The sequence below is a fragment of the Mauremys reevesii genome, linkage group 4 (assembly GCF_016161935.1).
Source record: "Mauremys reevesii isolate NIE-2019 linkage group 4, ASM1616193v1, whole genome shotgun sequence".
Taxonomy (NCBI): domain Eukaryota; kingdom Metazoa; phylum Chordata; order Testudines; family Geoemydidae; genus Mauremys; species Mauremys reevesii.
Genome location: NC_052626.1, coordinates 61,317,560 through 61,342,996, shown reverse-complemented (window position 1 = coordinate 61,342,996; position 25,437 = coordinate 61,317,560). Strand labels below are relative to the sequence as shown.

General features: G+C 46.8%; 1 protein-coding gene across 2 annotated transcripts in view; it reads right to left on the bottom strand.

Moving 5' to 3' along the window:
- The window catches only part of TYRO3 (TYRO3 protein tyrosine kinase), a 54,725-nt gene extending 31,036 nt beyond the window's left edge, over positions 1–23,689 (bottom strand). The window contains exons 1-7 of one of the 2 annotated variants that reach the window (XM_039538141.1): positions 23,144–23,689; positions 18,403–18,586; positions 13,895–13,995; positions 11,421–11,591; positions 7,823–7,909; positions 3,049–3,164; positions 379–556 (exon numbers count right to left, since the gene is read on the bottom strand). In XM_039538141.1, the coding sequence (XP_039394075.1) occupies positions 379–556; positions 3,049–3,164; positions 7,823–7,909; positions 11,421–11,591; positions 13,895–13,995; positions 18,403–18,586; positions 23,144–23,237 (931 nt within the window). In that variant the 5' untranslated portion in view covers positions 23,238–23,689. The remainder of the gene's footprint in view (positions 1–378; positions 557–3,048; positions 3,165–7,822; positions 7,910–11,420; positions 11,592–13,894; positions 13,996–18,402; positions 18,587–23,143) is intronic. The other variant, XM_039538142.1, reaches the window with a different exon arrangement.
- Positions 23,690–25,437: the final 1,748 nt, after the last annotated feature.

The window sequence follows — 25,437 nt, the reverse complement described above, 5'->3', positions numbered from 1 at the left end:
GCCCCGTATACTGATTTTATTTTCAGATCCGAAGCGCGGTTGTAGCTTTTACATTTGACTTATAAACTTGCATATATGATCTGGAAACTAGTGGGTGAGAATAAATATGGAACCACCTCCCCAAAATATCCTGTTTACAATCATTTTTCTGATAATAGCATCACTCACAGTAAGACAAGGAATAGGAGCAGGACTTTAGGAGACTTCAGAGTGGATTCCCAAAAGGATGACCTACAGGTTCCTTGTCTTTCTGACTCAGTGAGGAGTTCAATGAAATTTATCAATGGTTTGTCCCGAGCTTCCCCCCCGATCAGAACAGACTCGTTATATAGTAACACTTCTTTTAACTTTTCCAACCTCTGTCTGACATCTGCTTACCTATTTCCAGGGTCTGAAAATAAACCCAGTCTGTGAAAGGGGAGGGGCCCATCTCATTAGTGCACTGAACCCGCACACTATAATTGGTGGAGTGCTTTAATCCTGGTAAACCACAGGTAAAAGGAGGGACAGGGACAACTTCTGTAGAGCCTTCGTGATCTTCGGGTGACTCAGCAACCTGTTTCGTGAGGAAAAGCAGGCAGATATATTAGGATAAACAGAGTGAACAGCAAGACCATGCTGTACAATGGGGCATTTGTTTCATGCAAATGGCTAATTTCTGAACCAGTTCAGGACCAAGTAGCAACAAATGCTGAATCAGCAGTATAATACCATCTTCAAAGGGATGCTGTCAAATTAAAAATCATGGACTATCCCCTCCATTGACTTCAATGCAAGTACAATGATTTATCCCACCTGATGCTCTGGCCCCACATTTAAAAATGTTTCCTCACCTGCATTACAAATCACAATTGGATTATTAAAAGTGAAAGGCATTTTTTAAATCGAAATGTACTTTATGCTACTGACGCTGCGTGTTGACTTTTTGCATTTCTCTAAGCTTAGACAAAGAAAACAGACCAGTCAGCTCCCTTCTTTTTCATGGTCAGTTTCTAATCAATGTCACTTTCAGGATCTCTTGCATTAGCACAATGCTACAGCCTTTGGGTTGCAAACGCAGCAGAAAAAGCACTTTTCTTTCTAAACCAAAAAGCTTTCGACTGGAATTAAAAAGAAAAAGAATCTTGCCGTTATTTCTACAGGCCTTAGTTTCTCTAAAACTGAAGTTTTACCAGACCTGAATTTTGGATCCCATTTACCCTCACTGTGTCCCTTTTGTAGGCAAACAGGTTCAACACGAGCACTCCCTGAGGGCCTGAGAATAGTCGGACTCCACTGGGCAGCTCCAACTCAGCACATCTTACTCAAATGCATGCACCACGAGGCAGCAGCGAAGCTGGGGACCGAGCCCAGGACAAAGGGGAAACATCTTTGCTAACTTTATCTCCACTACGAATGTAACAGCCCTCCACCTCATTTTATCCATTAATTTATTTTGCTAATAATAATGACGCTCTGGCTGTGTACAGTATATAATAGGCTGACTTGTTGTTCCTGTTGCCAGTCAATGTCATCCTGAGCTGGGTGGGAGCTAGCAGACTTTTACGTTTAAATTCTGTCTTTCTGCTTATGCTTCTGGAGAGTCAGAGCAGCTGCATTCATTTCCCACCCCCGCCCTCTGAAACACCTCTTGCATTGAAGTGAGGAGAAGTGGCACTAGTTTAGCCTTTCCTATGAGAAGCTCCCTGCCCATCTGAGCCAAGGGTGCACTGATCCATAGTGTATCCAAGGTGCCCAAGAACCAGAGCCAATGCGCCCCCCTTTCTGCACCCTCCTAGCAGGAGGACAATCATTCATTCACGGGGAGCCAGAGGCATGCATTTTCACATGGAAATGTGGGTCAACAGCTCGCACAAAATCAGAGCTGTGGGGTGAGGAGGGAGGGAAAATGAAACACGAGCTCGCCGGTGCCAAAACCACTGCGGGAACCCCAGCTCCCTCGGTCTAAAGATTTCCTGTAACGGGCGTATTATTGTCCAGTTCACCGGATCTGAGATACAAACATGGGCATAGAAAGGGCTGGGAAGCTTAAGAAATGCTAAAGCCTGGTGAGCGGATGGAATCTGAGCTGTTTTGATTCTGCTCCCTTTCTGCCGCTCTCTCCCCCTCCAAAGCAGAGAGGAGGAGCTCAAACCCCAGAAAGATTAGCATTGTTGAGGCTGATGAGCATGCACACCAGGAAGAATGGGCTGTACCAACTGGGGCTAACTCAGCCTTGCAAAGCATAGGAAGAAATTCATTTTGAACTGCAAACAGCAGCAGCAACAAAATACTACCAGAGATACAGAAAGCTACGTACATCCAGGCATAATTTCTGCCGGGGCGGGAGGAGGGGGAGGGAAATGTCTCTGCAATGATGATTTATTTATTTATAAAAGGGAATAAGCATCAGAGCATGGACTCTCCTACTTCCTTGCCCCTCCCCAAAGGGGACAGGAGAGAAAGCAGGTTAGTAGATGCTTCATCTGTGCTCCAGGTTTATGTACGTGCTTCTAATCCCCTCCTCCCAATGAAAGTGTCTCAGCATCACACAGTGATTCCACTGAAGCTCACATCAAGCTGTGACAGGGGAGGGGAGTCAAAGGGGGCTGTGTGAACGCTGCCAAGTATTCATACCTGATAGATGCACAAACTGAGGGAATGAGCCTGGTTTGACTGGCCTGGGTTGTTGTAGGATTGATTGTGTCTCTCCGCTTGGCACATTGGCACCAAACATATGGCTCAGCTTCCAAGTAACACCAGGGCCAAATGTTGCAAACTTGGATACTTAAAGCTAGGCCCAGATGTAAGTGGGCTGATTGTCAGAGGTGCTGAGCGCCCAAAATTTCCATGGTCTTCAACTGGAGTGACAGGAGCTCAGCACCTCTGAAAATCAGGCCACCTGTTTCAGGGCCGAGATCCAGACGTAGGCTCCCAAGTTTGAAAGGGCTGGCCTACAAATCTAACACTCCCACAGAAGATTCGAGTGTGAAGGATGGCCTTGCTGCAAGATCAATCAGAGGGATCCCATTGTGCATGCAGGCCAGAGGAGAGTCCCGAGGGCCATACCTGAACTGTGCAAGAATGAAGCGGGGAGCGGCCATCAAATCCCGGGACCCAGGTCACGCTGGCATTGCTGCTGGTGACTCGGGTTACGGTCACGTTGAAAGGGGGGAGAGGCATGGCTACGGAAAAAGAACACGGAAACTCTTTAATATACACAGAACTGAGCAGAAGGTCACATGGAAATAGGCAGAGGATACAGTCTGGGGATTTGGGACTTGAGCACAGGCGGTGGTTGAAAATATTCTTTGGGGATGCTGAGCCTGCCCCACACTCACCCTGCAGCAGCAGCTGCTTTCCCACAGGGCTGAGCCCAGCTCCCTGCTCTGGCCCAATGGCGCTCACTGCTCACAGATCCAGAGGAGCCCACCACAGCATCACTTGATGCGCACATCTATGCACAAGTGGGGCCCTCCGCCCATCATGCTCCACTCTGCCTTCTTCCTGGCTATAGCACCACCAGCCATGGGGCTTTGCCTGCCGATCTGGGCAGGTGTGCAGGATGGCTCAGATAATAGATTTGGGACAGCTGAGCCCCCTCTAGTCCTAGCAACCCACTGCCTCTCATCTTGAGGCCACTGAAGTCAGGCCTTTGGAGATGACCCCTGAGAGCTGCCAGATGGGCTTGCTCACGCTATTCTAATTCCTGCTTATTCACTGTTTGGTTATTAAAGCTATATGCAAACACATGGCAGTTGTTCCAGACTTTTCTCTCAAACATTTTCAAATGGAACTTGAGCTGACAGTCCCAGGCTTATGGTTACTGGCCCACAAGGTGCCCTATTTTATGATAGGGAAACTGAGGCATGGAGCGGTTAAATGATTTGCCCAAGGTCAGACTCCAAGTTAGTGGCAAAGCTGGGAACAGAACCACACTCTCCAGACTAGTAGTTTAACATGACTGTCCTTCCCCGCATAACAACGCATGAATGGAGCTTCGCTTCCTAGTTCTTACTATGTCACTCTGCCCATTCACCTAAATCTTTTCATTGGCTTCCAGTCTTTTAATGCATTAATGCAAGCTCCTTGTCCTCACTTTGTCCCCTGCACTTTCTCTCCATCCATTTAATCCTAATCTCCCTCTCATTCCATTTGTCTTTCCCAAGCCTTGCCCTGTAGCATCCCCTTGTCCTCTTCTCCCACTACTGACTTTGTCTCTCCATTCATGCTGCATCTTACGCTTGAACCAAACACTAACTTCATGCCTGGCAAGTGCCTCTCTCACCTACAGATCCCTTCTTAAAATCTACATCTCCCTTGTTCTCCTATACAATCATCTCCATATCACCCTCTACTAGGGGTGATTTCATGTGTCCTGTTTCAAAGACTTTAAAGTCCTTAGGGCAGGGGCATATCTCAGACTATCAGCCAGAGACATCCAGGGCCAGCACAACCCATTAGGTAACCTAGGCGGTTGCCTAGGGTACTAACATTTGGGGGGCGGCGACCGCGGCAACCGGGTCTTCGGCCGCCCCAGTTGTCGTCGGTATTTCGGGGGCAGGACCTTCCGCCGCCTCTGTCGGGGGTGGCATTTTGGGGGTGGGACCTTCCGCCTCCTAGGGCGCCAAAAAAGCTGGCGGCGCTCCTGGAGACATCACCATTTCTCCCAGGCTGTGGCCACTGGCGAGAGGAGGAGGAAAGGTGATTTTAAATCACCTTTACACCTGCCCCATTCTCGGCCCTGCCAGAGTCCCATGGTACCACTTGCATCAGTTGAAGGAGCTTCAGGTCTACTCTTGTTTATGCTTGGCTGCAACAGCCCCCAAGAGGCCAACCTGCAGCTGAAGTGCAGCACACCCTAGTCCTGCCCAGCCCTCTCCCACATACCTCTGACACTGAGGGCTGTGAGAGAGGGTGCCATACACTGGAGCTGAATGTCTGCTTCTTTCCAATAGTGAGCAAGCCTTCATCATTCTATAACTAGCTACAGGTTCCAGGGCTGAGACAGGGCCTCCTGGAGAGAAGGGACTCTCTGGTGGTTAAGACCATGGACGGGGAATCAGGAGATCTCCGTTCAGTTCTCAGCCTTTCTATAGACTTCCTGTGTGAGCCAGAATAAATCGCTCACATCTCTGGGTTTTGGTTTCCCTGTGATAAAGGGGATGATAATTTTTCATGTCTCCCAGCCCTGTGTCCTGGCTATTTAGGTTGTAATCTCTTTGGGGCAAGAACTGTCTCTAGGCTTGTCTTCACTGCAAACTAAATCGAATTATAAGTCAAGTGTTGCCCCTAACTCGAGTCCTGTCCACACACACAAATCCTTAACTCCAGCATGGTGGTGCTTTTAACTCAAGTTGGCTGTTATTTCAGGGGGTACAGACTGAAACTCTAGTGAGCACAACTCTGTAGCATGGATGTAGGTAGCGCCACTCGAGTGACACTAGTCCTCCAATGCCTTCTCACAGTTCCCCTGTGTGTCCAGAAAGGACAAACAAGTTCTCCCACAATTACTGGGATAAAATTAATAAGAGCGGCTCAGTTTACTGCAGTGCTAAGAACCATGGACTATGTTCCAAAAAGTCCACAGGTAGCACCAGTGTGGACACAGCAGCCGGAGTGTTACTTGGCAGGGTGGCTGCTCTCTTGTGAGCTGAGCTAACTAGAGGGGAATAACTTGGAGTGTAGATAACTGAAGTTAAATCTGCAGTGAAGACATAGCTTCTTACTGTGTGTTTGTAGATTGCCTAGAACAATGGGTCCTTGAACTTCAGTGGGGCCTGTAGATGCTACAATAACCGCAATTTTCTGTTTAGAATGTACCTAGCACATTGGGAGCTCTATGGCGAACACATAATGACAATAATAGGAGGAAAGTGTTTGTAAATGTCCCATCAAAAATGTTTGTCCCTGGAGCCACAGATGAAAAGAGTCAGTAATAAACTGGGGAGAGACCCCAGAGTCCCCACCAGCCTCTATATCTGTGAAACTGTAAGACCCCAATCCTGCCCCTATACATGTGCTTTCCTCTACTCATTTGAGTAACCCATGGAAGCCAATGGGACTACTCACATTCTTAGAGTAAAGCATATGTGTGTTTGCCGAATCAGGGCTAAAGGAGCCCCCTCAATTCTGCTCTTCCTCCCACTGAAGCCATTGGAGTTTTGCCAGTGTCTCAATGGGAGCAAAATCAGATCTGTAGACACTGGACTTTTTTAAAGCCTCCCCGCTTCCTTCACTTTACTGCAACTTTCTTAGGCATATTTGTGAAGAATACCAGCTAGGACACATGTGGCTAAAGCACAGGACTGGAAGTCTAAAAATCTATGTTCTTTTTATGGGTCTCTCACCAATTTGTGTGACATTTAGTGAACATTTAACATCTCGTGCCTTGATCTCCTCATCTATAAAACGGGAACAATGCCTTCCTCACAGGGGTGTTGTGGGGATTCATGCATTGATTTCTGATTGTGAAGCATTTTGAGAACCTTGGCTAGGAGGTGCTACATTGTGGCAAAGTATAATTATTATGAAATATATGAGAACTCTAGATCCATTAAGGATATGTGCCAGTCTTTACCCAGCCTAATTATTTACATGGTAATTTACTGTTAAAGATGTACGTCAACTTTTTTTTTAAGTATATTTTTTTATTTATGGATTGTTTACAACTTGAAAACGTTATTTCAGATGAAGCTAGGAGGTGAATGTATAGCACAATAGCTTTGTGGAGTGAGCTACATAGGAAAAAGGCACTATTATTCTGGAATCCGAGTGTCCAACAGGGGAGCTGTTCCAGAAGAGCTATTGTGGGATACCTATTGTGCATTAGCTATTCCAGTTAATTTCCCCATGTAGACAAGCCCTTAAGCTGACAACACTAAATGCTTTCTAAGTCAGTCATAAATCACAACAGAACAAAGTGTTGCATTCTTGGCCTGGATCTTGCAGATACAAGTGTCAACATAAAGAAAAAAAACACCCCACGCAGGGTATGGTCTATAGTTGCATTTAAAGGGGTATTTTAACACATTAACTACAACAATCAGAAATTCTAGTATGGACTCAAACATCTGCTCTTAGTCGCATTCAACTTTAGGCTGCAGCCTGGAACAAATGTTTGTGACATGTCTATTCTAGAATTTAAACTGCGCACTTAACACATGTTCAAACACAACCAAAAACTCAAGGGCAGACAGGACCTAAAATGAAGGGGGAAAGCTGCCACTCCTGGGTCTCTATTGTTTCAGTTTGTCTGAAAAGAAAACATGACAAGGGCTCAGGGATTCACAGAATGACAGATATTCACAGAAGGGTTAGAAATTATTTATTTTAAATGAGATTTTAAAGGGTATAGAACACAGAAATCCATAAAATCAGTGTCAATCTGTTGATTTTAATGGCTCCTGGTGATCTCTGACTTTGGCCTCTCTCTTTTCAGCAGCTAATGAGAGGCCAGTGCATTGGCACAAGAGGAAAAGGCATCTTCAGCTCCAAAGAGACCCATCTATCTCCAGAAAGGGACTATTTCCCCATTTACACTTTAGATTATGTCTAGCCACATCTCTTGTGAACAACTCTGCTGCCCTGACTCTCTCCTTTAAGGGGAAAATCTGCTATCTGACATCATGTTTCCATTCCTGACCCAGTTGTGGTTTGTTTTCAATTGCCAATTTCATTGCTGGGGTATGGGCCCGCGTATCAAGCAGCACGCAGCCATTACAGCACAGTGTGTTGTTCCATCTGCTGAGGACTCCTCTCAGCTCGGTTCTAAGGCATGTCAGCAACAGCTTCTCCTCCCTTCTCCCCCACCCCCAATTCTTCTCCGCTGGGGCTCTCTCACCTTTAATCCGAACAGTGGCTGCCCGAGAAGAAGACAATCCCTTTACGTTGTGGGCTTCACAGGAGAAAACCGTGCTCTGGTTAATACCTGCATATTAGCCAAGGCAAGACAAAGAAAGCAACACAAACTGCTGTAGAGTCCAGCTTCAACCACAAGCAAAATCATGGTTACGTCTGACATCCAGCTCACGCTATATGTGCAACTGGGGGCAAAGCTGGGGACCAACCAATAGCAGGTGGATTTTAGTGTAATTAATGTGTCAATTGTTCATTATAAAAGGGAGAGGAATGTAGACGAGCCCATATCAGCACAACAAAGGAGAAAGAGGGACCTTGGGAAGAAGGAGATCAAAACGCTAGGCTGGCAGCTCTCTCATCAGGGTTGCCATCTCATTATTGTTAACCTCGGCCTTCTTCCCCACCCTGTGCCTCCTACTGTTTGTGGCACTCACTGTTTGGGAGCTCTTTGGGGCAAGGACCATGCCTGGAACAATGGGGCCCTGATCTTCATCAGGACCCTGGGGCACTATCACAATCCAAATAATAATAATCAGCTTCAAGCTAGGGTAGGAATCCAGTTTGGGCCATGAGTAAACAGAGTTTTGTACTGTCAATTTAGGGCCTAATTGTCCCTTGCCTTACACCGTAGGTTGCCATTAACTCCAGTGCAAAATGAGGATAAAGTGCACGTCAAATGCTACTAAATCAGAATGGAGGCATTTTACATCCCTTTGCACTGGGGTAAATGACTACACCAAGGGCAGGGCAAGGGAGGATTAGAACCTTTGTCCCCAATGACCCTTTGTCCACATCTCACACCCAAAATATAATGCAGTACTATTGGCAAGCTTCTCAGGGGAAGCCCGGGATTGATGCTTACAGATTAATCAGGATTGAGAGGCATTGGCAAAGCTGCCTGGAGAAGTGCATCCAGCACTTGCCCTTGCTACACATGGCCCTAGTCTGCTTTACAGGTTCTGTTCAAGCGAGGTCAATGACCACTGCAGCAGCTGTGCGTGCAAGTTAGGATGGAGATGCCATCTCAAAGCTGTGTGGAGTAGCTTGCATAGTGCCTGCCCTCGCTGTGCTTGACTCATCTTCACGGGGACTGAAACTGACAGGGATTGAAAAGGAGGAGGGATGGCAAAGGAGGCAGAGGAGGAAAGGAGAGACTACAATGAGCGATAGAGAGAATGGCACGTTTTAATACCTTCCACTGATCCCACCAAACCACGGCGAAAGACATTCCAGCTGGCAACAAAGCAGGCACTATTATTGTTATTATTTGGATTGCAGCAACAGCGCCCAAAACATGGCAGGCAATTTCCCAACACAGAGGGAAACATAGTCCCCGCCCAGAAGATTGTGAACCAAGCTCCCATCACACTCTGGTTTGGCAGCTGTGCTTTCCCAGTCCACCAGTCCTTCCCCTGTTCAATCAGGGGCCGATTGTTGACTTGGATCTCAAGACATTCGCTTTTTAGTTACCGCTTTATTATTATTTTCCTTAGTGATTTGATACTTTCTTCTGCCAACACAAGCATGTCCTCCTACCCCCACAGACCTGCTGTTTTGACATGCTTGGGAACTCCGACCACCTGGTGTCAGCATACACAGCTTCACACAGGGAAATCTATTTTCTGTTTCAAAGGCAAGACCAACGGGCAAAGGCCAGAGGACGCTGGGGAGTTAAATTTTGTAAGTAACCACTAGCTGGGTTGCAAGTCAAGAGGATTATTTTTTTAAGCCTCCTCATGGTTAAAAAAAAAAAGGTATTGAGTAATTCCCAGACTGCTCAGGGCTTTGGAGTGGAGCATTGCTTTGCCTGGCAGGGGGAGCTGTGTCCCAAGGGTGAGAGCAGACACTAGCTTGCTACCTCCACTGAGACTTTCCACAAGAACAGAAGGTGCTGGATCTCCAGTGTTAACCTTGTTCCGGCATAACGCAGAGCAACGCTGCCCTACGCAGGAAAAGCTGGCCTCTTGGTGTGTGCGTGTCTGGGGGGAGGAGGGGCAAACGAGGCCACCTGTGGTGAATGAAAGCACTAAGAATGGGCTGGAGACTGCTCTACCCCTGGTGTTCTGAGGACTAGACAGCCCTCTGCTGTGGCCCCAAGTCACTTTCCCTAAGAGATTAAAGCTCTGTGAGGTGCCATGAGATTGGGATCGTGGGTGTAGAGAGACCATTTCCTTGGCCTCTCTCCTTTCCTGATGGTTTGTCACTCACTCCTGCTTCCATTTCCAACTGACAGATTATACCACCCAGATATACATTTCCTTCTCAGAGCAGCACAAAACAGCAACCCAAAAGAGGGCACAGCAGAGAAAACCATCATGAATTTGCAGCCCTTATTTTGATTTGCATATAAATTAAGCACTATGCAAGGGTTAATATGACTGGCGGTTTGGATAGCCCAAGGCCTGGTCAATAGCATACAGACCCAAATTAATCCCTAGTGCAACTGCACTGATTTAAATGGATTTCACCAGGGATAAATTTGATGCATAGAACCTATTGTCCGTGAGGTGCTTGTTCAAATCTGGCCCAGGGCTGCGCTGATCACACAGTGTTACTTTCTGATGGCTAGCTGGTGCTCAATGTGAAGAGTGGATAGTAGCAGTCCAGTTCCTAGTGGACAGATGTTATTTTCTCTGTTGGACATAGGGTGACCAGATATCCCGATTTTATAGGAACAGTCCCGACCTTTGGGTCTTTTTCTTATATAGGCTCCTATTACCCCCGACCGCCGTCCCGATTTTTCATATTTGCTGTCTGGTCACCCTAGCTGGACCCCCTTGTGGGCCATCTCAGCAGAAAGGCCAAACTTCCCTTTCACCCTAGAGTTTTCCCTCCAGCTCAGAGCTCATGCGCACCAAGGGGGAGGCCTGTGGTACATCGGTCCCCACTGGACCTGTTCTGGGGAGGACAGAAGACTCTGGTCTCCAAGGCTGTCAGTCTGCCACCTTTAGCAGCAATCAATTCACTCTAAATTTTCCAGCAATGCAACTGGGTGACAAAGGTTAATTGGGCAGGTGTCCAGCATGCTGGGGTAGAGGGGAGCATGCAGCATGGTTGCAGGGATGAGAGGGGGTGGGCCAGTGTCCAGCAGGGCTACATAGGAGTGGGGGAAAAGCAGCATCTGGCATGGCTGTGGGGGGGGAAGAGGGTGACACGATACGTCCAGCAGGGCTGTAGGGGGGCGGGCACTGGCTGCAGGCATCTGGATTCATAAGACAAATATTACAAGCAGAATAATCTAATTAAACCAAGAACACACCCAAGAGGTGAAGCTACAGTAGAGGCCTCCAACGTGTCATTTTCCAGCAGCATGTGGCCAGCGCTGCAGGGCCTGTGCCTTGTATTCCTATGGAAGATGTCCTGGGGAACAATTACCCCTTTGGGTGACCTGTGCCATATCCTGGATATGTGTTTGTCCTAATCTCCAGCTTTTAGCATCACAGCGCGGCCAAGGCCCAGTCTCATATTACATGGGTCTCTGGGGTTGCTGCCTTGTCACGTGGCGGCGAGAGAGCTCTCCTTTCCTCTTCCCCTCGTTCTCCTTGCACTGCATGTGATGTTAATCTTGCAGGCAGCCTTACCTGACACATTTAGGATGGAGGGGGAGATGTCCGGAAGCCCCACTCTGGAGTCTCCCATCCACCAGACAATTGTCACTGGCTCAGGAGGGCCAATGGCAGCACAGGCCATATGGAATGGGGAGTTAGGGGACACAGACAAATCTTCCGGCTCCACAGTAAAGTAGGGTACACCTAGAAAGGCAAACATGAAGAAGGTGTAGTAGCAGAAGAGTTTCCCTCTGCCTCCACCAGGACATTCCCCACTTTCTTCCATTAGCACTAATACCGAGCGCTTATAGAGCAGTGAGCCACCCCCTGGAGATCTCAGAGCACTCTACAAACAGCCAGGGATACATTTTCAAAAGCACCTCAGGGCATTAAGGCCTCCAGCTCTCACTGAAAGTCAGTAGGACCTGAGCACCTGTTCCCTGAGGTGTTTTTGAAAGTCTCCCTGTGACTGAATGCACCCCTGTATTCACGCCCTACACACTACAGTACTATGATCATCTTTGGCCAAAATGTGCCTTGTGAGGTATTTTTTGAAAACTAATTACTCACTGGTAAATAATTTCATGGTGAAATGTACATAGCAACATTATGTGCAAAGTTAAGAAATCTCCCCGGTATGATGCTAAAGGCACATGTTCAAACTCATGTAGCTCTGGCAGAACTGGTCAGGCAGGCCTGTCTTAAACAAAGGGATGTGCCTTTACCTCAATTTGCATATAAGCTGTAAACAGACAGTGAGAGGGGGAAGAAGACAAAGAAAAGCTGTATTTCAGTATACATTGTTGAAAAGAAACAGCATGAAGCCCCCTTCCTCTGTCAGGCTCCATGTCGCCTTGCTCTCAGCTGGAAAGAACGTTAAATAGAAGTCACGCTCAGGAAAATGTTTTCAAAGGATGACTGAGCTATAAAAATCATGTGCAAAACCACCCCAAGTTCTCTCTCCTTAAACATCTTTCTCTGTTCACTTAAGAAGGCAAGAAAAGCAGCTGTTGGGACGAAAGGGCTCACAGAGTCATTTCAAAGTGACAAAGTGCTAGAGGAACCTTAGCTTTTCTTTTTAAAAAAGTCATGTTTACCACAGTGCACCTATCATGTTACCTCTCCAGGTATCACCTACTGTCGTATTTTACATAAGACAGACTCTGCTTTCTAAACTGGAACCAGTTTCAAAGTCATTTTGCTTTCTCAAATTCTTGGATAAAGAGTTTCTCAAAAGGCCAAATCCCCACTACAGGCAATAAGATTTCTGCCTGAATATAGACTATGAGATTTTGTCTTAGATTTTAGATAAATAAATGCATATGAACTCATTCAAGTTCACCCTGGCTAGATAATTCTAATAACCTATATCTGTGTAGTGTTTTCTCCTGAAGGATGTCAAAGCTCACCGAAACTGTATATACAGGGATCACACACTCACCACTCTACTGCAGCCACCTCTGGAGTGAAACATGTTAGCCGTTGTGAACCAACAACACTACACAACTGGGGATATTTTTATCTATAACATTTTTTCTCCAATTGAAGCTGTAGGAGAAATGTTACATTGACAAAACACCGGAATTGAGTCAGGACAGATAGCAGGATGAACACCCTATTATTGTGAAGACCGCTATGAAAGCTTTAATGACTATGAATGATTAGGACCCTGGTTTCACATTTCCATCCAAAACACAGTACCCCCAGCAGCACAATGCCCCCTAGGACTATGCAGGGACACTCATTCAGCTCTGGCCTAGAGAGACAAGTACCACCTACTAAAGAAACAGTACAACTTCTTGGTGAAAACTGGTTGTTTTTGCAGATCTCCTGTTCAAATACTAAGCAGCCTTAATGCTTGAGACCTAATATGATCATAGACTAAAGAGGTATGGCTGCAGGCTATATGGTGCCACCTATCCACTCTGGCTTGGATAACTATTGAACAAATGAGTAGAAGCTTTACATTTACCAGGCCAGATTGCTATGCAAAATGCATCAAAGATTATACACTTAACTTGAGTAAACTCTGCTCCAATCCAAAAAAACTTCCATTTGAAGCAACACTGGTCATGGAAATTCTAAAGGAAAGTGCTTCTCATGGAACTAAGAGAATGGTACTAAAACTATGGTCTGTGGATAAGCAATGGTCCATGGTGCTATTCCTGGTGACCTGCAGAATGAGCCATCTGAAGACCCAAGCAACGCAGGATTAGGAGGTTCGAGGGGATGTTTGTCCATGAGACAATCCCTCACTTATTTCCTGGCCTGCAGAATTAAAAACTGAGAACCCGTGAACTAATACTCACTCTTCCAGCGCAGCTGCCACCTCTATCACTTCCTATTCCTGCGCCGTAATTAGTTTACTGTGGCACTTTACAGTTCCTGTTACTGTCCCCAGCTGTGAAAAGACTGGAGAGCCTGGCGCAATCTCCTCTGACCAGTCCTACTAGTCTGATCCCAACATGAGAGAGCCCTAAAGGGAAGCTAGCACTCCTCCTCCTTACCTTCCACTATGAGCCACACTTGTTGTGATTCTTCCTTCTTCCCCTTGTTCTCAATCTGGCACCAGTACTTCCCAGAATCCGTCCGCTCAACGGATTTCAAACTGAAAAGAGTGAAAAACCATATTGATATTTTACATTTATAAAGCAACTTTCATCCCACAGAATCCTAATGCACTAAGAAAACTAGATACACACACAACACCACTGATATGTAGCCACCTCTGGGGAGGAGGGCAGTAGCTAACCAGCACAAAGCATGCGGCACAAGAGTGGATAGAGAACAGAGATACTTTGGGTCAAGCCCTATTTCTGTGAAAGGTGTTGGGGGATTTTTAGTACCCACACAGAGCAGAGACGCCCTCATCTGAAATATCTACAAACAGGAAACAGCATGGTACTTAATTCACCTATCTTGAAATATAAAGGGGCTACTTAACCCACTTGATTCTGAACTTGTGATTCCAGAGAGTCTACTTGAACTACTAAATCATCCCTAGCCAGCAGCTCCAATTCATACGCCTGCTGAGAATGCAAATGCTGTGCTTTTGTTAGGGACAGGATTGATTGCACAAACCCTCACACAAGGACTGATGGATCAGAACTGGCACTCCTTCACTCTGCCCCTACTCAGCATTGTTCTTATCCGAGGAACACTTCTAGCTAACTGATCTGTTCATACTACAAACCACCTAGGGCTAGTGTTTTCAGTGGAGCCATGCTGATATACACCAGCTGAGGATCTGACCCTGAGAGCCATGTCTGGTCTCACTCACACAGGTGCAGCTCCCACTGACTTCCAAGAGAGGTGGCCCATGCAAGTGAGGGCCGAACTGGGGCCTAAGTGGTATCAGAGTTTTAGACCTCAAGGGGGGAATTCTGCCCTCAGTTATAGGGCAGAATTTGCTCCAGGAGTTGAGGCTTCAGGGTCTCAGGTACCAAAGACCTCAGAGAACATGAGAGTGCCCTTTGATTATACAAATGCAAAATGCACCCTTGTAATGTTGCAGCCATGCATCTGCTGCCATGCAGGGACCCCGAGCAGATCTGATGCTCCCTTTTTTTTTATGCCAACAGTTGGTCTTGGTGATGGGGTGAATGTGCAGGGTGGAAGAGAGGAATGGGAGAGTGCTTGCTGAAATGCACAAAATGCTCCCACTACAGCCTGATTTTCAGAGCTGTACCTTCAGATGAAACCAGCTGTCCTGCCCATCCAGCCGCTTGTTCTGAAACACAGTGACTGTAGGAGAAAGTCATAAAACAGTGGGTGGTTGAAATGATCACTTTAGGAGGAAGAAGGAAACAGAAAAAGAAAATGGCCATATCTAGATCCAGCATCCAGAGTCAGCTCTGATGCTGTGGAGCTATTGTCAGTGGAGGAGTATGAGGGGTGAGAAAGGGCTATGGAGATCAGACCAGGAGAACAAGGGAGTGTGGGGAGACAAAAAAGTCCTTAATCTGGGGACGGGGAAGGGGTATATAATGGAGATGGTATATGATGCAGTGCTGCAGGGTGGATTACTGCACACAGATTTTTCCTACCAGAGGAAGGTTCATTGCAGCTTATTTGTCTATAATCAAGTCTCATGCTTCAAAGTTTCAGACAGTTCACTGCAGGGGTCAGGAGGAAGTTCCCCCCTCCCATGCACAATTGGCTAGATGTATTCTGTTTGAGGGATTTTTAGCATCAGAGATTGACCATAGCTGAAGATGGGACACTAGACGGGGTGGATGACTGCTGTGAAGTGGTACAGAGAATCCTGTGTCTAGATGCCTGGCTGGAGGGGTCTTGCTCAGATGCTCAGGGTCAGGCTGATTGCCAGGTTTGGGGTCGGGAAGGAATTTCCCCCTAGATCAGATTAATTTGGACTTTGAGGTTTTTGTTTTGCTGGCCTCTGCAGCATGATGCATAGTTCACTTGCTGGGATCATCTGGGCATATCCTACCTAATCACTTCCCTGCCATTGCAGGGACATTGGTGGCATCTTGGTCTCTCCTGTTCTCTGCTTGTGGCACACAGCAGCTTAGTCTCCTGAGAACTGAAATGCTTTAGCCTATTGGGCTCACTCAACATAGGGGCAACTGAGTGAAATGTGATGGCCTGTGTTATACAAGAAGTCAGACTAGATGATCTACTGGTCCCTTTTGAATGGATCTATGAAATCCCAGGGACTTGTCTAGGGTTGCCAACCCTACTGGTTTCACCGTGAGTCTCCCGGAATCGGGCTCTATCTCCCGGAGGCTACTGAAGCCAAACTGGGAAATTTTAGGCCACTAAAAGTCCAGTCCCGCGTGCCAACTCCACAGCTCCCATTGGCTGGCAACTGTGGCCAATGGGAGCTGTAGGGGCAGTGCCTGCAGGCAGGGGCAGTGCCCCCTGCCCCCCACCCAGGGGCTGCAGGGACGTGCCGCTTCTGGAGTGGTGCGGGGGCAGGGCAAGCAGGGTGCCTGCCTTAGCCCCATTGTGCTGCCGACTGGGAGCCGCCCAAGGTAAGTACTGCCCAGCCAGAGACTGCACCCCTCACCCCCTCCCACACCCCAACCCCCTGTCCCAGCCCTGAGCCCCCTCCTGTCCCCAAACTCCCACCCAGTGCCTGCACCCCCTCCTGCACCCCAATCCCCTGTCCCAGCCCAGAGCCCACTCCTGCACCCAAACTCCCTCCCAGAGCCCGCACCCTGCACCCTCTCCTGCACCCCAACCCTCTGCCCCAGGCTCAGCCTGGAGCGCCCTCCCACACTTGGAACCCCTCAGCCCCAGCTCAGAGCCCACACTCCCTCCCACACCCCAACCCCCTGCCCCAGCCCAGTGAAAGTAAGTGAGGGTGGTGGGGGAATGAGTGACAGAGGGAGGGGGGATGGAGTGGGGCAGGGCCTTAGAGAAGGGGCAGGGCCTCGGGGCAGGGGCAGGGTGTTTGGGTTTGCGTGATTAGACAGTTGGTAACCCTATTAGAGACAGGTATTAAACCCCAAAATATGTTAATCCAAAGGAGGCGAGGAGGCCTGTGTTTGCGAATGGGTGATCCTAGACTGAGCCTGGCAGTTCCAAGCACATTCTCCCTCAGAGCATGCTGTTTGTAACAAGCTCCCTGGATGCATGGGGGAGGGATAGCTCAGTGGTTTGAGCATTGGCTTGCTAAACCCAAGGTTGTGAGCCCAACCCTTGAGGGGGTCACTTAGGGATCTAGGGCAAAATCAGTACTTGGTCCTGCTAGTGAAGGCAGGGGGCTGGACTCAATGACCTTTCAGGGTCCTTTGCAGCTCTAGGAGATAGGTATATCTCCATATATTATATTATTATTATACATGGAGAAAGGAGTCTGAGATGGAGCATGGGCCCTTACTTAATCCAGTACTACTCCCAGGACACACGAGAGGCTACCTCCTGCTGAAGAAAACATATAAAAGACTGGCTCTACAGGCAGCTTTTTGGGCCTCTGACAAAAGCAGGCCTGATATAAATGCTGGAGTAAATGTGCTGGAATGACTAAGGGATGGTGTGTGTGACAAATCCTCCTCTCCAAACAGGATTGAAATCTGGTCCCAGGAGTCTAATTTTAATTAGGACATCTAACCCTTTTAGTCAGAGAGAGGGAGAGGAAGAGAATTAATGATTGCAAGAGAGAAAACTTATTTATCCAGGTCAGAATGTAAGCTTCCAGCTGCACTGCAGAGCTTATTAGAACAAACAAGGTGAAAGCATCCTACCATGCTGCTTTTTGTTTTGTTCGTTTTCCAGTGCTGGTAAAGGAGCTGGACTGAGAGCCCCGCATTGATTATCCAGATACAGCATGGACAGAACCAGCAAAAGCTTCCCCTGACTACGATCCTTGGCTCTGGCCAAGGAAGAATTTGATGAGGTAATTCAGTCTCAAGATCTATTCAGTCCTCTGCTGAGATTAGCGGCAAGGCTACCAACTGTGGTGGTGAAGAACTATTTACAGGTAACTGGGCTGAGACAACTAACCCATCTCTGTGACCACTGAAGAGACTTCAGATGGCAATGACCATTAGACACAAGTGACTGAGGTTGGATTTGAACTGGAGATTTACCACTTCCCTTTAATAATCCTTTGAGCCATTCTGTACCCATGATGTCATTCAGGTATGCATACAACACAGAATGGGAGAGAAGTTTTAAATTTCTTTTTAAAGGGAGAGGACAGAAATACAGCTAAATATCTCTTCACAATTTCAGCATAGATTCCACAGGACTGGATGGCGTAAAGAACTGCTGATAGGATAAGCAATACCTTTCACCTCTTGGTCACCTACCTATCACAGGCATTTCCAAAGTATCCATCACAGCAGTATCTAAGAGCCTTGTCAGATTCCCCCAGCTACAATCCAACCCTTCCTTAGTGACTTAAACACAGTGGATCAAATTCCACTCTCAGTTATGCCCAGGCAAAATATAATCACATGGTGGTCAGTGGGGTTCCACTGAGGTAACTGACAGCAGAATTTGGCCCTGTAGCTTCCATGATAGTCTATCTCTTCCACAGCTGTTGTACCTGAGGAAACTGATCCAGTGTTCTTCATCTACTGGAATGTACACCTGGTCTACACTCTGCACCACTGCTCCATCCTTGATCCACAACATCTCTGGGTCCTCCATTCCCTCGAGGCTGCAATTTAGTTTCACCGACTGACCCTGGGACACCTTTAATTTGATTGGAGATCCTGTCAATTTCATACCTAAAAAAAAAAAAAAATACTCCTCCTCCCCAGCCCCAAAAGAAGTGGGGGTTGGAGTACAGCAAATTAATCTAGGTTGGTGGTCTGTAAAGACATACCATACAAGAACACACTGCACAGTTTTCTAACTGCCTGGCCAGAGCCTTATGATGTTTGTTTCATGATTATAAGATGAGAACACTGACATTCCAATTACTTGAAAATGGCGGAAGCTTAATCTAGGGCTTCTTCAAAGTCAGTGCCAATTTGGATAGCAGCAGGATGAGCTTCCACACAGCAGCACCCTGTTACAGCTAGATAGGAATGCTGTGAGCTTCTTCACAGCAGTGCTCTGACAGTGGTGATGTGTGTGTTCCCTCAGAATGGTATCATGCTGCCCCCAAGTCCTCTCTCACTTTTCAGCTGCTATGGTATGCTCCTATGCTACTAATAAGTCATACTTCTGTTCCACTGTACGCATTTGTAAAGAATTGGGATTTTAGACTCAATCACAGCAGGTTACTCAGTGTTCCACTGCATTACAAAAGCTCCAATGCAATTTATAAACCCAGTGAAAGTAAAGCCTACTTTAAAGGATTCATATCAGAGGGAAAAAACTGTTCAGAACACATTTTTCCATAGTATGTGGTGGGAGAATACTTCAGCCAGCCACTCTGTATCTCCAGAAAAGAGACAAAGGGCCTGGAATAACTCTGCTGAAATCAGTGGAGTTACTGTGACTGACATTGGTGTAAAAGTGATCAGCATTTGGCCCAAAGTGCAGTTGTGTGTGGGTGGGAAGCACTCCCCTCAATGAGAAGTGAATGTGTGGAATATGTCACCTTGTAAAAACACAGAAACCAACTGGATAAGTACATTTTAAAAAGACAGGCATGTATATGAGGAATGGGGGGAGTAAAGGAGACATTGGATAAAGCAGGAAGGTGGAAGACAAAGGTAGAGTATTCAGTCCTGCTGAGGAAAGTAGCCTTTTCCTTTCCATTAGCACAGGGACTGGCAGACTAGAATAGACCAATGGCTCAGTCTAGTCTGGTATCCTACCCCTGGTAGTGGCCTATACCAGATCCTTCAGAGAAAGGTTAACCTGTCCACCACTATATTGCCCTCGACCAATCGTGCAGAATTATGACCCTATCTCTGCTCACGTGCAGTCTGCTCTATCACCAGATGACATTCCAGCCCACCACACCCCGATAGAAAAACACCATGAAGTAGGGTGACCAGATGTCCCAATTTTATAGGGACAGTCCCGATTTTGGGGTCTTTTTCTTATATAGGCTCCTATTACCTCTCACCCCCGTCCCGATTTTTCACACTTGCTGTCTGGTCACCCTACCATGAAGCCAAGATTGCCTTAATTAAGCATGCAGCTATGCTGTTCTCACTTTTTCATAGCACACATTGCATTTGAATACAGAAATAGTCTGGTGCCCCATTTCCCGTTTGCCATTACATGGCATCCCACTGGTAAAAGTGGCAAATGCTTCCATGGCATAGTGATATCAGAAAAATATTTTGTGTATTTTAAGCTGTGTTTTAGCAACTGTAAATAAAGATAACAAGCTGTTAATTTAGCAAATTTACTAAGAGCACTGAAACTAGTAAAGTGATCATTTAATTTTCAATGCAGCTTTGGTTGGGCAAACCAAACTGAGTGAGGATGATCTAACCTCAGATTACTTAACATGAAAGTGGCATAAATTACACGTCCCAGTGCGTCCCAGAAAGCATCCTCCTTCTCACCACGCAGAATACTGAAACAGAGCATTACAATTTCACAATACATCCATCTGTTTTATATAAACCTAATGTAGCCAGGTATCCAAATGCACACACAAATTGGCAGACACTCTTTCATAATAGGTGCCTTACTGAAACAGCAAATGACTTCGCTTGCTACAGTCTGCTTTGCAGTAAGGGTTAATCACAATGTACACAACAAGATATCTGGAATGCCTTTAAAGATTTCAGTTCCCAGCCAAACTGATTATGCAAGAAATTAAAGGACAGTGCTAACTATACTCTCTTTGGCTATTTTCAACAGCACTTCAGTGTAATGCACAAGTGGAGCTGAACTGAAAGGAAAGGGAAAATAATAACATGGGGATTTTTAACAGATACACATTTCTGTCCCCCATAAGATGCAGTTTAGCTGCAGCACCTTTTTCTGAAGAGACGGGAATGGTGCACACAGGTTGGCTTGGACTTTTTGTACATTTGAGAGGTTAAGATTAATGTTTACTTCCCAGTATTCCTCCTCCTACTCTCCCACTCTCCATTGTTACCTCATTACATTTGTGCAGGAAATAAAAACTAGCTATTTTGTTTTCCAAAATGTGATGACTGTAGAAGTAAAGATTTATAACTGATTAGGAAATGAAATCATATTAACGTCATGCTGCCCGTCAGACAGAACTGACAACAAAAGGAGTGCACCAGTTGTCTCTGTGCACAGTGTATTTTACTTGTCAATTTATCATCTCTGTACCTTTTGATTACTACTGACAGAAGTTTTTTGAAGTTGTTTTTGGAGTGGAGGGAGAAACAGATAACTGCAGACTTTTACCTACTAAGGCAAAAAGATCTTCCATTCCTTTGATGCCTGAGGTCCCCAATCTAGCAATCAAAATCTACAAGGCAAACCCTTGAAACCAACAGTGCTCCACCCATGTGGATCTAAATGTAGGATTGAGACCTAAATTCCCAGTGAAGTCAATAGGAAATGTGTATGTGGAAGGATTAGGCTATAAAATCAAACCTTTGTATGTCTACTTGTAGGTGAAACTAGGAAAATGTAGGCTAGAGGGAAAACAAACAAAAGCCATGTAAAAATGGATTATCACCTGGCCTTCCTATATAGCAATTTGAGCTCTGCAAATACAGGAACAATACATTTGCAAACATTCCCACTGACTCACTTAACTGGTATTCAGGATTCTATTTATTTGCCACCATCTAGGTCTTATTCACAAGAATATTCACAGCAAGCATAAGGTTCATAAATGTGAGTGTTGAATCAGTATTCCCACAAACATTTGCACTAGAAGTGCTCTCTTCACCATTTTGGAAAGCTCTTGTTATTAGTCACACATAGTCGAACATTGGTGGATAATTCACAAACAGAAAGGGGACGTCTTTATGTTTTTAAAGCTTATGGATAAGATTTTAAAATATGGATGCCTAAAGTTAGGCTCCTTAATCCATAGAAATGTAGGACTGGCAGGGATCTCAAGAGGTTATCTAGTCCACCCGCAAACAAACTGAGGCAGGATTATGTATACTTAGAGTCTTAGACCCTCCCCAAATACAGGCACATATATAAGCAACCTGAATTTCAAAAGAGCTGAGCGATCAGCAGATCCCATTGAAGTCAACGTCCACTACAATGGAAATCGTGTGAGGGAGATAGAAAACTTGAGGGCAACATTTTCAAATGTAGCTGCCTACTGTGGCTCCTCAACCCACATTTAGGCACAGATGGCCTGATCCATAAATGGTCTAATTGTCAGAGGTGTCGAGCATCACTTTTGAAAATTAGGCCACTTATTTAGGTGCCTAAATATGGATTGAGGACCCTCACTTTAAGCACTCTTTATGGCCCAAGTCATCCCATCAGGGGACAGAAACATTACCATGCCAATTGGGTGACCAATCACATGGTGCAAAGAGCAAATAAATGGTGCATCCCAACCATTTGGAGAACGTATACGCTAAAAATTGTTCACAAAAACTGTTATGCCATTGAAAATAGCACCTAAATTCATCAAAATCAAGACCTATTTACAGGCAATTGGACAACAATAAAAAAAAAGCTATGTTTTGTTTTGTTTTTAAATTAGTTTGATTAAAACAATTCATGCAGAGTAACTCACAATCATAGATTGCACAGGGAGACCACAGCCCTCCAAAAATCTAATCCTCACCTTCCCTCTCCTCCCCCATAATATATAGTGTTCTCCAGCCCAGTGCAACTTGTCTCAGCTCCAGCTGATTAGGACGTAGGTGAGGATCTGAGCAATACACTCAAGACTAGAAGAAGGCCTCGTCAAGTGTTGTGTACAGGTCTTGAAAGGGACTCTCCCCCCCTCCCCCCGTAAGGTGACCAGACAACAAGTATGAAAAATCGGGACAGGGGGTGGGGGGTAATAGGAGCCTATTTAAGAAAAAGACCCCAAAATCAGGACTGTCCCTATAAAATCGGGACATTTGGTCACCCTACCCCCGGGGAACCCCTTCCCCGCCCCGTCTCCTGCGCGCAGTCCGGACCCAGCAGTGGAGTTAGTGCAGTGTCAGCAGGAGCTTTACACACCTCTGAGGTGGGGCGGACCCAGCGCTCCGATCGGTACGAAATTGACGATCAGGGCAAAAGCCAAGAGCCGCTGGCTGGGCGCCCGGTTCAATAACAAGGCAGCAGCAAAGCAGCCGAGAACCTCTGGGCCAAACGTTTCCACGTTACCCCTCGGAAGATCAGCCCCTTACAGAGCCTGCCAGGGTCGGCGCTCAGCCTCCAGCCCGGGGCGAGCGGCAACTCTCCCTCCTGTGCCCCTGCAGCCTTACCTGCTTCAGCAGCGGCGTCCCGGAGCGCCAGAGCCCATAGTCCCGGCAGCAGCAACAGGAGCCCCGGGATCCCCATGCTCCGCTTCATCTCCATCTCTCCCGCATCTTCATCGTCAGCAGCCTCCCCCCCAGCTCCACGCTGGCGGCTGCTTCTTGCTCCGAGAGGAGGAGGAGGAAGGATCCCCCCTCCCCAAAGCGGAGCCTTTCCCAAGAAGCTCCCAGGGGAGGCTGCAGTGCAAACTTCTCACGCCGCTTCCCCTGGGCTCGCTCGGCGGGAGCGGGCCCTGCTGCTGCCCCGCGCCAGCCCGGGAAGAAGGAGTGTGTAGGGGAAGTTTCAGGAAGCCCCCAAAATCCCGATCGCTTTTTCCTCCCTCCTCCCAGAGCGGGTCACTCTACACGAGAGGGGATGCCAGGCAGGGCGGTCTCCCTCTGCTGGCCTCGGGCTGCATGGAGTCCCCGCAGCCACGGCTGCTTCTCTCGCTCTGGGCACCCTCTGCTGTTGCTGCTGCTAATTCCTTCGGCTCTTCTTATTCCTGTTCTTCCTCCTCTTCCTCCAGGAAATGGCGCTGTCAGGCAGTCACAGAGCTGGTTTGCACCCCCCCACTCCCCACACACCTACCTATGACATCACTCCTCATGAATATTTATAGAATCTATTTATTATCCAAGCTTCCTGAACTTTTAATAAAGTGGAAAATAACAGATCCGCAGAGTCAGTGTCTCCCTCAGGAAATTCCTGAGGGAAAGGGATATTCGAGGTTGCATCATTCAAAATGTAACCTACCTTCCTGGCAAGAGTTTATTTGCAAGATTCAGGTAATTCTTTATATGGCTTCCCCTCCCCTTCAGGAAATGCTTTGGTGCTATTTATTATTTTACATAAATGCCAGCAGGCCACTTCTCGGTTGAGCAACCCTACAATGCTTATAGGGTGGAGGAAAACCATTTTGTGGTTAGCGTGTCCACTACACAGGGGAAAAAAACATTTAGGAGAAGGAGATTAAAAGCAAAAAATATTCAAATTTGTGTGCTCATTAGGGTCCTAAGCCCATATATACACTCCTAAATAAGTGGCCTGATTTTCAGAGGTGCTGAGCACTCATACCTCTTAATTAAATCAGTGAGAGTCACTGGGGGCTTAGTCAGTGCATGTGAAAATCAGGCCACTAATTTTGGTGTCTAAGTATGGCTTTAGGAGACTAATTTTACTAGGTAACTTTGTCTGAAAGTTTTGGCCTTGGTTTCCTCCTGCAGAAGTTCCTCTGACTTGCACTCTCTGGGAGCGAGGGAATGGATTGTGCTGACACAAGCACAACTAGGCAGGTCAGACTCAAGCCCAGAAGATCTCCCAAATACTGAAGAGGCCTGGTCATCCACACCGTGCACTTGTGCTTCTGCACTGCTTTTGGGACCTGCATCTCCTCGTAGCAAAGCCCTCAACCTTCCCCTCTAGGAGTGCCTGCAGCAGTGAGGCACAGAAGGTAATGCTGACTAATGAGGCATTATGCTAGAGAGGTATTTCCCCACAAGGCTTATGGTGGGGAAATGATACCAAGGCCAACCTCCTCCCAATATGTGAAGCCTAGTCCCTGCATCTCGTCTGCAGAGGAGCTTTGGCACAGTTGGGGCATATTCTGTGTCCCCCAGTTCTGGTCGGCTTGATTAGGGTCCCCTTTGCTTGTCAAAATGTAAGGGATGATGTAGCCTATGAAAAGGGAACCGATTTTAGCTTCCAGTTTCCATGGAGCTATTTTTGTGAGGGGGAAAAGAATCCTGTAAAGGTTATAACAAATAGCCTGACACATAGGTGCTGGAACTAGGGATGCTGCCTCACCCCTGGCTTGAAGTGGTTTCCATCCTATCCAGGGTTTACAGTTTGGTTCAATGGCTCTCAGCAGCCCCACTATACAAATTGTTCTAGCACCCCTGCCCTGACACTGTACTTTCATCATAATCACCCTGCGAATCATAGCTGAAAGGCACCATAAGTATCATTATAGCACAGTGCAATTTTCAATTTGTAATCATAGTTAATATGTGTGGCACTTATATGGTGCCTTCCATCTCAGGCTTCCCCAGCAAGCATTTGTGAATTAAGTCCCTTGTGAGGAAGAGAGTTAATGCTATCCCCATTCTACAGATGAGGAAACTGAGGCACAACAGGATTACATAATTTATGTCAGTGTTTCCCAAGCCCCGGGCTCTGGTCTCTGCACTCATACTAATCCTCATCCATTTGCATTTCTGTTAGGAATCCCTAAGGTGTTGGAACAATGCCAAGTGGGGGTGCATGA